This window comes from Nestor notabilis, unplaced genomic scaffold, assembly GCF_000696875.1.
Source record: "Nestor notabilis isolate BGI_N333 unplaced genomic scaffold, ASM69687v1 scaffold4251, whole genome shotgun sequence".
NCBI classification, from domain to species: domain Eukaryota; kingdom Metazoa; phylum Chordata; class Aves; order Psittaciformes; family Psittacidae; genus Nestor; species Nestor notabilis.
Window position 1 is genome coordinate 18,472 of NW_009914979.1, and position 15,015 is coordinate 33,486.

At 40.5% G+C, this 15,015-nt stretch overlaps 1 protein-coding gene across 1 annotated transcript in view; it reads left to right on the top strand.

Moving 5' to 3' along the window:
- The first annotated feature begins 2,665 nt into the window (after positions 1-2,665).
- The window catches only part of LOC104400345 (glutamate receptor 2-like), a 35,400-nt gene continuing 23,050 nt past the window's right edge, over positions 2,666-15,015 (top strand). The window contains exons 1-5 of the mRNA XM_010023902.1: positions 2,666-2,911; positions 5,732-5,783; positions 6,594-6,833; positions 10,315-10,511; positions 14,520-14,573. Coding sequence (XP_010022204.1) covers positions 2,666-2,911; positions 5,732-5,783; positions 6,594-6,833; positions 10,315-10,511; positions 14,520-14,573 — 789 coding nt within the window. The remainder of the gene's footprint in view (positions 2,912-5,731; positions 5,784-6,593; positions 6,834-10,314; positions 10,512-14,519; positions 14,574-15,015) is intronic.

Here is a 15,015-nt window from a genome sequence, read left to right on the forward strand (position 1 = left end):
GAATACCATTCCAGGGAGACCCAATATATGCCCACCTTTAAATAATCCCAGTGCATGTTTGAAGCCTAGTATATGAAATCTGGGCTCTTTTTATTTGTCCTCATAAATAATTGTGATGATTTTTTGTGGATTTTTTTTCTTTTTCCTAGTGTAGTGTTGTTTTTTAAATGGAAGTTGAGATCTATTTAGTTACTTGAGCTCAGGAGTGAGGGCAGAGCCTTAACTAAAACTTCCCAACAGCATGAGCAGATAGAACTTCATTACCCCAAAGATACTGAACTGCAGCCTGGCAGGTCCAGATCTTTACAGTGTCAGGAAGTGGGGAAAGGATGGGGGAGGAACTGAGACAGACTGGAGTACAGTGCTCCAAAGACCCATGCTTTCTTCTATTAGGGGTGGCATTGGTGCTTCTGAGGAGGAACCACCTAGGGTTTTCAAATTTTCTGGTGTAGCCAGCTGGCCCTAGTTGTTGACTGTTGAAGGCAGTGTTATTTCATCTATGCCTAAAAATCACTGACTGGTGATGGAAGAAAAACAGTAAGTGTGACAGAAGATGCGATAGCATCCTAGGTGTTGGCAATACTGGCACCTTGTTTATTTGTCAATGCTCCTAGGATGACACTGTTTTTGTCTTGTCACCTTATATGCAGCATAAAAATGGTTTAGTGTGGAAGATCACAGTAGTGTGCCAGTAACAGTCTTCTGCAGAATTCTTGCCCAGGGATCCAGATGTAAACTGGTGCTTTAATCTAATATGTATTTTTGAAGGTGTATTATGAGACATTAACACCTTTATTGTAGCAAGTTCAGAAAGTATTTAGCCTTTGCTGCAGATGGGAAACAATTGTTCCTGAGTATGTGGGGAGATGGTGGGTTGGTTTTGTCTCAGTGAGAACATAGTAATCAGGAATAGAACGAGGAGTTCCAGTAAGTTAAACAGAAAAGCTCTTCATAAATTCACAGCCTTTTTCAGAAACCTTTGTTCAACCTGTGTGGTGTTATACCCTTAATACACTTGACATAAATATTGGAACTTTACATAACAGCAGCTGAGTGCTCTAGCACAGTGCACAGACGGGAGCTGAGAGAGCCGTCAGGGGCCCACAGCTTGTGCCACAGCAGCAGATGGGACCTGCTGGGACCAGGAGCAAAGGCAGCCCTTATGGAGCACTGTCAAGCCAGGTGTGGTGTGTCAGCAAGGGCATGGTGTGGCAGTCTGGGTTGCAGTTTGCACAGGAGGGTGTTCAGGAAGGGCACTGAAACCCTGCCAGCTCAACCAGGGAGCAGTGGTGTCCACCCAGCAGAAAGCCATGGTCTCTCTGAGCTCTGCACCTACCATGATGGACATGACTGCTCGGACAGAGTGCCAGTGGGAACACGCTGCCACCCTGGTGTCCCTAGCTGTGGGGTGCACCCTGCTCTTGTGCCAGAGGACAGCAGTGAGCGCTTCTGCGGGAGGCGTGCCCAGGTGGAGGAATTTCTCCACTTAGTAACACAACTCCAGAAGGAGGGGAGTAGCATGGGAAGTAACAGGGAGTGTGAGAGAAAGAGTCAGAGACCACTGGAACCACACCCTGCCTTCCCTGGGACAGGCCCAACAAGCAGACAGGACACAGGATACAGAGGATTCCCTATCCCCTCTCTGCCTGGCTGAACGCAGTGACTTGGGTCAGTGACAATGAATTCCTGCCTGGTGCAGCAGGCACATCCCCTCTGTGACTGCCCCATGTGCACAGGTGCCCTTGCACAATAGTTGTGAGGCTCCATAAGTGGAACCAGGCAATAACAAGGACAGTGGTTCACCTAGCATGGGGGTGTCATTGAGGTTTAGTTGTCCTGTACCCTGCATCAAAACTGCTTCCAATAAGAAAAATAAAGATTGGTCATTGTTGTAGGAAACTCCCTTCTGAAGGGACCAGAAGGCACAATAATATACAGGCTGGACCCAATTCTTAGGGAAGCCTGCTGCCTTTCTCGGGCCCAGGTTAAGCATGTGAAGAGGAAGCTTCCCACCCCAGTATGACCCTGATTATGAAAGTGGTTATTGTCCGTTATTGATTTTTCAGGTAAGCAGCAATGGAAGTACCAGGAATTCTGAGGTCAATCAAAATAGACTTCAGGGCTTTGGGATGACTGCTTAAGGGATCAGGAGTACAAGTAGTGTTCTTCTCTAGCCTTCCAGTTGCAGGGAATGATGAGGGAAGAAACGGAGAGCCAGCAGATCAATGTCTGGCTCTGAGCCTGGTGTCACCAACAGAATTTTTGGGTTTTTGATCGTAGGTCAATTTACAAAACACCAGGCCTGCTGGCAACAGACAGGATACACCTCTCTTAAAGGAGGGAAATGATCTTTGTACAGGAGTTAGCAGAGCTTATTGATAGAGTCTTAAACTAGACTTGAAGGAGAAAAGGGATAAACCGAGGCTTATTCAAGGTAAGTCTGGGGGTGACACGCCAGTGTTTGAGGGATGGTGTGTTAGCGAGCTCCTTTGGTCTGCTGCATCAGTGGAAGTAAGGGTTGGAGATCATGAAGCAGCAAAGATGCAAGGGTCGATGTCTTAGAAACCATAGAAGCACCTGAAAATGGTCAGGTAGGAATTGGGGTTTCTCCCCCTCCCAGAATAGCAGATGGATCAGTAGACCAACTTGAAGTGCATTTACACCAATGCACATAGCATGGGCAACAAGCAGGAAGAGCTGGAAGGTATTGCACAGCAGGAAAACTGACATAGTTGCCATCATAGAAACATGGTGGGGTGACTTGGACAACTGGAGTGCTGCAGCGGATGGCTATAAACTCTTTGGAGGGTATTGGCTAGATAGGAGAGGTGATGGCGTAGCCCTGTCTGTTAGGAAGTGTTTAGATTGTCTAGAGCTTGATGATCATGAGGATAGGGTTGAGTGTTTATCGGTAAGAATTGGGGGAAGGCCAACGAGGCAGATACTGTGGTGGGAGTCTGTTACAGACCACCCAACCAGGATGAAGAGGCAGACAAAATATTCTATAAGCAGTTACAAGAAGTCACACAATTGCTAGCCTTGTTCTCATGGTGGACTTCAGCTTATGTTTGCTGGAAATCCAATACAGCAGTGTCCTGGGTTCAGCTACAGCAGTCATTTTTTTTTTCTCCTTCTTAGTAGCTGGTGCAGTGCTGTGTTTTTGACTTTCAGTCTGGGAACAACGCTGATAACACCCATGTTTTTAGTTGAAAACTAAAAAAAGTGGCTGCGTGGTTCCAAGTTGCCGGCTGGGCTTGAACCACGACAAGCAGAGAGAAAACAGTTTAGGAGGTTTGTGGAGTACATGGGAGATACTTCCTGGCACAGCTGGTGAGTGAGCTGAAGAGGGAAGGTGCCCCATTGGACCTGCTGTTTGTGAACAGAGAAGAACTTGTGGGTGATGGTTGGAGGCTGTCTTGAGCACAGCAGTTATGAAATGATAGTTTTCCATTCTCAGAGGCCTTGGACTTGTGGAGGGAAGACTTTGGCCTGTTTAGGAGCCTGGTTGACAGAGTCCCTTGGAAGGCAGTCCTGAAGGGCAAAAGAGTCCAGGAAGGCTGGACATTCGTCAAGAAGGAGATCTTAAGCTCACAGAAGCAGGCTCGTCCCATGTGCCAATAGATGAGCCAGTGAGGAGACAACCGGCCTGGCTGAACAGAGAGCTTTGGCTGGAACTCAGGGACAAAAAGGAGAGTTTATGACCTTTGGAAGAAGGGGCAGGAAACTCAGGGAGGACTACAAGGATGTCGTCAGGTTATGCAGGGAGAAAATCAGCAACTAGAACTTAATCTGGCTACTGCCATAAAAGACAATTAAAATGATTAAATATATTAGCAACAAAAGGAGGGCTAAGGAGAATCTTCATCCTTTATTGGATGCAGGGTGAAACAGTGGCAAAGGGTGAGGAACAGGCTGAAGTACTTAATGTCTTCTTTTCTTCAGTCTTTAATAATAAGACTGGTTGTTTTCAGGCTGCCAAGCAGAAGGAAGCCCTCATAATCAAAGGGGATCATGTGTGTCCAGCTTAGACACACACAAGGCTATGTGGCCATTTGGGATCCCTTCAAGAGTGCTGAGGGGTCTGTGGAAGTATTCACCTAGCCACTTTCCATCACTTATCAGCAGTCCTAGCTAACCAAGAAGATCCCACTGGGTCAAAAAGTGGCTGGATGGCCAAGCCCAGAGTGATGGCGAATGGAGTTAAATCCAGCTGGCGGCTGGTCACAAGTGGTGTTCCCCAGGGCTCAGTAGTGGGGCCAGTTCTGTTTAATATCTTTATCAGTGATCGGGATGAGGGGATCGAGTGCACCCTCAGTAAGTTTGCAGATGACACCAAGTCGGGCATAAGCATTGATCTGCTGGAGGGAAGGAGGGTTCTGCAGGGGGATCTGGACAGGCTGGATCGATGGGCTGTGGCCAATTGCATGAGGTACAGCAAGGCTCAGTGCTGGGTTCTGCATGTGGGTCACAACCCCATGGAATGCTACAGGATGGGGGAAGAGTGGCTGGAAATCTGCCTGGTGGAAAGGGACCTGGCTGAACATGAGCCAGCTTGTGCCCAGGCAGCCAAGAAGGCCAACAGCATCCTGGCCTGTATCAGCAATAGCGTGGCCAGCAGGGCCAGGGAAGTGATCATCCCCCTGTGCTGCACCTTGAATCCTGTGTTCAGTTCTGGGCCCCTCAATACAAGAAAGACATTGAGGTGCTGGAGCAGGTCCAGAGAAAGTCAGCGGAGCTGGTGAAGGATCTGGAGCACAAGTCTGATGAGGAACGGCTGAGGGAACTGGGGTTGTTTAGTCTGGAGAAAAGGAGACTCAGGGGTGAACTTATCACTCTCTGCAACTACCTGGAAGGAGGGTGTAGTGAGGTGGGTGTCAGTTTCTTTTTCCCAAGTAACAGGACAAGAAGAAATGGCCTCAAGCTGTGCCAGGGGAGGTTTAGATTGGATATTAGGAAACATTTCTCCTCTCTAAGGGTTGTCAAGCACTGGAACAGGCAGCCCTGGGAAGTGGTTGTGTCACCATCCCTGGAGGTATTCAAAAAGCCATGTAAATGTGGCACATGGGGACATGGTTTAGTGGTGGGCTTGGCAGTGCTGGGCTAGTGGTTGAACTTACTGATCTTAAAGATCTTTTCCAACCTAGATGATTCTATGATTCTGTATTGATTTGCAGTTGGAACAGAAGAGGTCTGACCATCTTGTACCCATCTGGAAAACCTGCATCATCCTGTTGAAAAAGGCTATTACTCATCAAGTTTTGTAATCATTTGTATTCTCTCACTTGAGGTGAAATTTTGACCTAATTAGTGTTAATTGATGATAACTGCTGAAACTGGCAGACTCAGAATTTCACCAATACTGTTTAGATGCTTTTAGTTTGAGTATAGAAATAAATTAAGGTATGAGAGGTGACTGACTGGTAGCAAAGATAGGCAAATCCATGAAAAGAGAATAGCAATGAATAACAGGCATAAAGTGATGATTTTTTTTTTTATTAAGTTGACTATAAAAGAGAATGTATTAATATTAATTCAGATCTGAGACATGTTAAAAATAAGTGAACTTATTTTTGCTTTTAAGTGAATTATATTGAAGGATCAATGCACTAAATGTCAGGGCAAAATTAGCTTCAATTACACTGCGATTTCTATCTGTAAGCAGGTCAGGTGTAGCAGGGATTGCAATGAGGCTGACTAGATTTGTTTTCTAGAAGGCTGTCTCTTGTTCAAGGTGACTGTGCAAACCAAAGAGCATATAGGTGATAAACGAGAATTAATCAGAGGTGAGCATTTCCTTAAGGTGCACTGCTTTTAGAACTTAGGCACTAGCATGTCCTGCAGTGTCAAAGCAGAGAACTAGCTTTTTTACACAGGCTGCAGTGGTCTGTAGTGTTCAGCGACTGGCTTGAATTGTCTCCGGTGATAGAAAGTGAATAATCAGCATGTTATTTACACCTTTGAGGTTATTTCTTTCTGCAGCATAACCGCAAGTGTCATCTAGAAGGACCAGTTTTTGCTGAGTCCTACAAAGCAGGAATTAAAATAATGCTTTGAAACAGAAGGGGTTTAAATGAAATCAACTTCTTACTTTTCTGCTGTCAATGGATTTTCTTCTAGTTTTGGCTTTATATTTCCCCAAATGGAAAGTTATTTAAGGCATTTTGCAGAAAGCTCAGTGAGTCTCAACTCAGAGCCAATTTATTTTTAATATGACAAAAAAAATTTCTATTTCCATAATACTGTATGTGGTCATAAATGACTCATTTTAAAAATTACAGCTGTGATTGATGTTTGCATCACTATTCTTTACAATATAAATTGAATTTAAGAATAACTTGGTGTGGTGTGGTTTATTTCTGAATTAATGGTCTAGGAACGTAAACCACATCTCTGGTTTATTTTTTCTTGGTTGTTTTGTTTCTAGTGGAAACTTTCAATAATACTAAAAAATAATAATCTTCATAGATTATTGCTGTTTTCTCCTGGTATTTATGTGATCAGACATTTTCATTATTTCTCATATACATGACAGAGTTTTCAATAATGTAAAAAAAAAATTCTCCCACCTAATTGTTTTTCTTTCTCCCTCCTAGTCTGCTCCCAGTTTTCAAGAGGAGTCTTTGCTATTTTTGGATTCTATGACAAGAAGTCTGTAAATACCATAACATCATTCTGTGGGACTCTTCATGTCTCCTTCATAACTCCCAGCTTCCCAACAGATGGAACACATCCCTTTGTCATTCAGATGAGACCTGACCTCAAGGGAGCTCTTCTTAGCTTGATCGAATACTATCAGTGGACCAAGTTTGCGTATTTGTATGACAGCGACAGGGGTAAGATGGGATGCTTTTTATCTGCATGCTGTTTGCTGGATGTATCTCACTGAAATGCTGAATTAGTATTAGAAAAGTAAATGAGTAAAGGAATATTTACTTGCAGCAAGTGTAAATGTAAATTTAAATTTAGAAATGAGCTTTTGGGACAGAAAATTGTTTAAATGAGAATGAAATTATTAGTGTGTATGAAGAGAATTGCAAATGTGCTGATAAGTGATGTGAGATTAATCACATGTTGTAAAACAGATCTTATGAAAAGTTTGTTCTTTTTTTTTTTAAAGAATCATCTAAGGAGAAAAAAAGTAAGCATTTGAGCACGAAGGGCAATCTGCTACCACAGATTCACTCCATATGTGCAAAATCGATAGTTGGACACCAAGCAAGCAAAAATCTTGGATGCAGTCCCTTGCTTCTTTGGAGACTGCTTTTCATAAAAAAGCTGGGGGGCGTGTGGTGTGTGTTCATAAACCCAAATCCGCTGCTTGTGAGCAGTTTACTCCACTGTACAGCATTCTCAAGTCCTATGCCCTTTTCTGGCTGTAGTAACAGTAACAGTTTATGGACTGGGAAAAATCACTTGGAAATTGTGGTATATCAATCTTCTAGGAAGCAGCAGCATTATATGGAAGTATTGGGGTCTTTTTAACTGGCCTTTCAGGAATTCCATTATTGTCATTCTGTTTTCAGGTTCTCCTCATCTAGTAGTCTTTGGCTAATTTTTTTCAATTCTTACCTTCTGTTACCTTTAAATAGGCTATTTTGTGGCTCAACTGCATTTTCTTTGGTCTGAGTTGAATATTAAATGCACATTAAATGGTAAGATGCCACTGGATTTCAAGGACGGTTATATCACACCATGGCGTGTTGAGTAGTGGGCAGTGTTAGTCTCTGCATTCTGGTTCTGTTTTATGCATTATGTTGTTCAGAAGCCACAGAGGCTTCGTCAAGACAGTTTACCACTGTTGTAAGGACTAAGGTTAGAAAAACTAATGCTGGTGTGTAGCCTCCAAGAGTAGTGTCATGGGGGATAATGAACCTGAAGCCCATTTCTCTGTCAGATCCTTTTCAAATTAACATCAGGATCAGAAACATTCAGTGTCGTTTTAGAAAGGACAGATGTAAAACTACTTGCTTAGCCAATTACTCTGTCAATCAGCTAGCAGTGTGCGGTACATGACCTGCATGTTATTTGTATTTAGGAAATACTGAAAAACACCTAGTTCTTCTTGTGAGCTGCACTGTCTGAATCTGGCCAGGAATAACAGCGTGAAATTGTTACTTGTAGTCACCCTTTGATTATACCCTTTTCCCTTATTTGTTTGTTTTAATTGTTGCAAGGCACCCCAGTGATAACAAGCTCCAAGGCATGAAGCTCCTACCTCTGTGTTGAGTAAATCGTTGCTCCTCAGTGCTCCCACTGATTGCACAAGGTTAAGCTGCAGAGCCGGGCGGTTATGTACTCAGCAACGCTGACGTCAGACCCTGAATATACACAGTGTCCACAATTCCTCCAAACTCTTTTGTATAAGTGCCACAGTGGAGACAGTGACAGATCTTTAAGGAATGATACCTAATTTAAGATGATTCCACCTCCAGGAGTGAGATAAAAAAGGCAAAGAGACTTGCTCTTTATGGAAGCTGTGAAAGCTGATGGGAATTAGTTTGATGACTTACTCCAAAGGAATAAGATATTGCTGCTTTTGCAACTCTCCTGTGGTCAGGGGCTGTCTGGTTGAAGTGCAGGGCAATTTCCTATCTCATTTCTATCTATAAGAAGTGAGGCCATTCAGTATATGCATGTCCAAACTCTTACTGGCTTAATAATGGCAGTTGCTCTTGAATAATGTGGATTAGTGTCCTTTACCCTCCTTCCCTTTTCTGTGTTGCCAATACTGAACAGTGGGTTTTGGAAAAAGTAGAGATACTATTGGAGGATTCTAGATGTAACAGAATAGCTAATTTACACAGCCTCTGTTCATTCCTCCATTGCAGACCTCACTGAGTTAAGAGTTTGTCTTGTGATAACCAAAAAGAAGTTCAGGTACATGAGATTCCCAAACAAGTATACCTGCAGTTTAAAAAAAAAGCAACTGACGTTGTTTGAGTTTTCTTCTCTGTGGAGTCCCACTTCTGTAACCACTCTCCACATACTCCCACATCCACAGAACTATTGCTGTGAATGCTTTTGTTTGTTTGTTTTTTCATTCTTTTGCAATGTGTATTGCTATCAGCTGTGTGAGGATGACAAATCTGCCACCTATAGAAAGCAAGAAATCCAGGCAGCCATTTGGTAACTCTGCAGAGAACACCTCAAGAAAAGGGAATCCTTAGGAAAAATGGAAGATCAGAGGAATGAAATACAGAAACCCTTTGTAATAGATAGTATTAGCATTAATAGCCTTTACTAATTTATGCCTATGATTCTGTTTAACTCAGGGTAAGCATATAGACAGATTGGAGGACCTGAAATCTACTAAATGAGATCTGAAACAATGTGTTTCAGTTTCCTTTGGGGCTTTTTTGGTGTGGGGTTTTTTTTTGATTTTGAGAAGTCTAACTTTCTTTTTTTCTGTAGTACCCTCTGCTATCCTTAAAATTGTTCTCTAGATTTATATAGAATTTTCTGGAAGGAATTTAAACATAAGAAGTCTAATTCCTGTACTGCTGGAAATGGTTAAAATGGTATTTGTTGTATAGCATAAATTAATTTCAGCAGTAATTTTCATGGTTTTATACTCTGTTATTTAATCCTTGAAAAGGAAAACCAGTCAAATAAAATCTTCACTGATTTTACACTATATTGTAGGAAGTTGCAGCTGTACAGACATTACAGCTTCCTGGCAGGAATGTTCCAGAAGGATAATATGGAAGCAAAATTCTTTAGACTACTTGTAGGTGTTAGTGTTAAGCCTACTTCTGTATATGAAAATACATCTCAGCACATCTATTTTCATAATCGGGGATATGGCTATGGGCAACAGAAATAATGACTTCATTAACACAACTGCAGAACATGGGAATTTTGCCATAGACCTCAGTAAGGTCTGAGTTTAAATACAGTACTGCTCAAGCCCTGAGAACAAAAGCAGTTCAGTAGTGTTTTGTAATGAGCAGCTGATCCTCTTGCCGTAATTGGATCATTTTTCTCCTAGAAGACCTTTTTCCCTTCATGTGGAATTCCAGCAGTGGACCAGTGAAACTCACAAAATCCCATTCTGAAGAAGGTTGAAGCAAAACCAAAAGGTTGTATTTACAAGGATCTACACTGATTCCTTGCTGTGATGTAAATATAAATTTCATGCAGTAAGACCTGATTTGGCCCACACATACCTTCATTTCTGCATCCTAACAACGTGTGATGGGTAGAACAAGTTACAGGGAAATCTTAAACAAGTAATCTCATAAATCAAATTATATAAGCTTGTTATTCCTAAACCTTTATCAGTCGTATCTTCTGTTTTCTCCTGTGCTTCGCTAGGCTTATCAACATTGCAAGCTGTGCTGGATTCTGCTGCTGAGAAGAAATGGCAAGTGACTGCTATCAATGTAGGAAATATTAACAATGACAGAAAAGATGAAACTTACCGTTCACTGTTTCAAGATCTAGAGGTAAAAAAGGAAAGGCGAGTGATTTTGGACTGTGAACGCGATAAAGTCAACGACATAGTTGATCAGGTTTGTTATTCTCTGTTCTTCAGTGACAGCAGTTAGCTACATAAGTAAACGTAATGAGTTCATTTCTCTTGATCATGTTTTTGTGATTACTGTGCATCATTTGGAAGTGACAGGTTGTATTGAGGACCACATCTATATTGGGCAGAAAGTGAATATACAAATCATATAATCCCTCCCTTTGCTCAAAGGTAAGGTAATTCTATCTGGGTGCTCCCATATGGTTTTATATACTGATTATTTATAAAAAAAATAAATCTCATTTAGGCTGTTTCAGAACCTAAGTAGTAAACTACATTATATGTAGTTGATATGATATTATATATGGTGCATAATAAATAGTTATATAATGCCTAGAGATTAGTTCTTCTTACACCTAGAAAATGTTTTCTACTTCTAATGCTATTTCCAAGAACTTTTTACGTCTTGGGAAGGCTCTATCAATAGCTTCTCTTTTCCATTTAACTCCCTTCGTAGTTCATGTTTCTAAGGTCTTTTTGTCATTCATACTGTCCTTTTGTCTCCCTCTTAAAGTGTGTTAACCAAAATTGGCTGTTGTTTTCCATAGCTAAGGCACCTGAGCTTTAAACAGAACAGAAATTATGTCTTCTCTCCACCCACACATACATTATTTGCCAAAATGCTTTTTTTTTCCTTTTCTCTCTCTTTTTTACAACAGCATCACAGTGCTTTGATTCAAATTATTGCATTACCTTCAAATCCACCTCTTCTGTCTTAGTGTCTAGGAAGGTCTTACTGTCTGTACCTTACTCCTTCTTTTCATGCATGCAGAGCACAATTGTAAGGATAGCTCCCTGCTGGCTTGTGCTTGACCATGTGAGACTGTGCAGCATCTGTAGGAATATATCATCAGAGTGTACGTGTACTGATTTGAAGTTTATTTGAAGGGCTTGTTATTTTGGTGTTTGTTACGAAGGTTGTTACATTTTGAGGGGCTCAGGCAATGAGCAGTGTCCTAAGTAGAATGGATTGTATTTGTCTGTTTTATTTGGAATTTATATCCACAAACTGTTCCTCTAGTTTTCAAGATAAATTTGAATTTGATCCTGTTCTACAAAGCATTTGCTCCTCCCTGTCATTCATCTGCAGTTTTTTGAAATCATATTTTCTGACTTGTTGCCTAGGTTGAGAAATACACTAAGTAGAGCAATGCTTGAGCGAAATAGTACTTACAGGTATTCTTCACCTGGTTCTATGTGGCTTTTCAAACAGTTGCTCACTTACCTTTTAATGAATTGTCTTGTCCATGTTCCCTTTAGAGCTTGTAATGATGTTGTACAGAACAAAAGCCTTATTAGGCTCAAGATACATCCTATCTGCTACTTCTTCATTATCTATTAGGTTAGCTATCATGCCAGAGAAAGGGAAGAAATTGCTTTGACATATTTTGATCCTGACAAGACTATATTGACTGTTTATCATCATCTTATCCTATAGATCATTTTAAAATTAAGTAAGTAATGTTCATTATAACCTCTTTAGTGATACAGAAGTTTGGCTGACTGCAAGTTTTTTTCAGTTTCTCCTTTCAATGCTTTTTAAAGACAAGGACCCTCTTTACCCTTTAGGTAACACTCATTTTTATTGTCTTTGTTTAATAACAGACCTATTTTTTAACTTGGCTCTTCATAGTTTGATTGCAGCTCTGGGATATTTTTCTTGTCCTAATTGCACTTTGATTCTGCCTTGCTTTGAGTCTTAGATTTTTTTCAACTCATCCCCCATGCTTGTGCTATTCCTTAAGCATACAGATGGATAAGTTTCTGGTTTTTAAGTCCATTATGCTTACATTCTGTTTCTGTGCCTTCCTTTTCTTACATGAAAAGGTAAACCCACTTTCAATTTCTCAAGTAGCTAAAATAAAATCTAAAATAACTATTTCTCTATTATTTTTCTCTATCTCTTAAACTGAAGGCTTGTGCTGAACGATGGATTTCCTAGCCTATGATATCCTTTGAGTGTATTCTTCTGATTTTCTATTCTAAAAGCAGAATATGTACTTCAAGTCTTGCTTAGCTACCACGTTTTTAATTCCTGCCCCCCACCAAAAGACTGCCACCTCACCAATTTCTTTCTTCTTATGACTCCTTGTACCAGTATCCCTCTTCTTTTTCTGTGTGTTTTTACTGAGACATATGCAATAGGCTTTCCGTTGACCAGATTTTTCTTAATGCTGAAGTTTTATTTACATTCTTGATACATAGAGCAGCAATTTCTTTACTTTCTTCCTTGCTTTTTATTTCTGAACAAACCTATTGTAGTTCTTTGATTTTTCCCACTAACATTTTAAGCTGTGGTGGTAGCCTCAAGTTCACTCAGTTACGCTCTGTAGTCCTTGGATCTTCGTATAGTCACACAACGTGTTTGTGAAGTTGCTTCATCATTCTTGGTTTTTGTCTCATGTTCTAGTTTCTTTTCCAGATTTCAAAGATTTATGTAAGTTGAAAAATATTTCAGTTTCCCAGCTCTTCTCAGACTAGCTTATATTCCTCTTCTCTGATTTGGCAGGTCAGTGTTACCATGCTCTTCATTACATAGCCTCTATCTCTTCTGAGCAAGCTTCCTTTGCAGAATCTCTTTTCCCACTGATAGCATCCTTTGGACAGCTCTACAAGTACTGCCACTTCTTGTCTGTTACTGCTTGAGATGCTAGTCTAAACTGGAGACACTGGTGAATACCTTTTACGTCCACAGCTCCTTCATCATGGCTTTTGGAGAATATTCTCTGAGTTTTAACTGGCAGCGTCCTTATAGTTCATATATATGGGTGAGTGGCACAGGGCAATGTTTGAGAAAGCTAGATTAATGAAATAGTACCCAGTGGCAGTTAGAGCAGACTTACCAGCCACTGGTAAGTTATAGCTACTGGTTGTTTTCTCAGATTCCAGTGATGAAGAAGGATTCAGAAGAGCTAATCTGTTTGGTCTAACTGAAGTTTCTTTGGAAGCAGCAGCTGCATAAGAAATATACCTCAACTTAGTTCTTAAACCTTTAATAAGTAATGAGTTTTAAGTAGCCTGAACCAAGTAACTGTTTTAGAATAATTAAGTTCATATATCATGTATCTATTCAGCTCAAAAGGGATAATTGAATAACTTCTATGGCCTATGTAATGCGATCACTCTTGGTCTCAAACTCCAGTAACATAAAACACTGCCTTCAGTTACATTTCTGTAACTTCATTAAAGCAAATATGTGGAATGTCATTCGTTACTAGCCTGATAAAACTTACAGGATGCCTACTCTGAATATTTTAGTTATATATTAAATGAAGAACTAAATGAATCCTTCTGTCTTGATTTAAGTTGTTCCCTTTGTTCAAAAGATGGAAAATCCTGTAGAGTCCTCTTATCTTCCACATCCTTTCTCTGGAGAAGTGTTTTACTTCAAATGCAAACTTCATGCAGGCATAGTCTTAATTAGGCTTATTTGGGAGACTTTACTACATGTCTGCCATTGGAGACTGCTGAGAAACCACCAGCTGGCTTTGAGGGAGATTATGAGGAAGCCTTAGGGCAATAAAAAGTTTGAACGTTAAAAGACTTCCTCATAATGTAGATGCTTTCGTTAATGTCAGTAGGCTTTTAAACTTTTCTAGTTCAGGAAACATTACAGTTCTGCTACGAAGGGAGCACAATCTGAGCAGGAATCTCTAAGGCACAGTGCTTCTACTGCTTGATGCCTCCTCTCTCCTGTCTAGGTTGTGCCTTTAACACACAGCAGACTAATCAGCATTCAGCTCTTCTGCCTGGAGCGACTGTCCCTCTTGAGACCTGGACTTCAACATGACTAATTTCCGCCAGCAGAGTGTATGTTTAGTGATGTATTAATTAGGTAAAATAAAAAGTAAAGCACTGAACAAACTCAGTATTGTGTACCATAAAGCACATAACAAGCTTTTACATTATAATGCATTTTGCAGTTTTTAAGTCTCGGTCCACATAGCAGGTGAACATTCTCCATTACGAGGGTATTTCTTCTTTTTTACAGGTGATCACAATTGGTAAACATGTTAAAGGATACCATTATATCATTGCAAATCTGGTAAGCATTTTTAATATTTAAAATACCCGTATTACTCATTTTACTGTTTATGGACACATCAACTGGTATTTTGTTTTAAATGAATTTTAGACAATAGAAAAAAGCTAAATGTCTTTATCCTTGCCAAATGAATTAATGTGTTGAGATGGTGTTTGTTTTATTGGCTGAGCCTTTTCAGAGCTTAAATGCCTTCTGTGATATTCTTATCAATGGGAGTGAAGGTTGCTCAGCACCTTCAGTAGAACTTCATACTTTGTTCTACATACTTTAGAAAAGTAGAGTATGGAAATCAGAAGAGTAACTTTCTGCATTATAAGCCAATACATTCATTCAGCAAACTGCTTTTTCTTCTCACCTCTGAAGTACTTAAAAATTATGGTTCTCAGCTTGCTTTCTGTTAGAGTAGTGAATCTCAGCTTTACATGTCTTCATTCCTTAGATT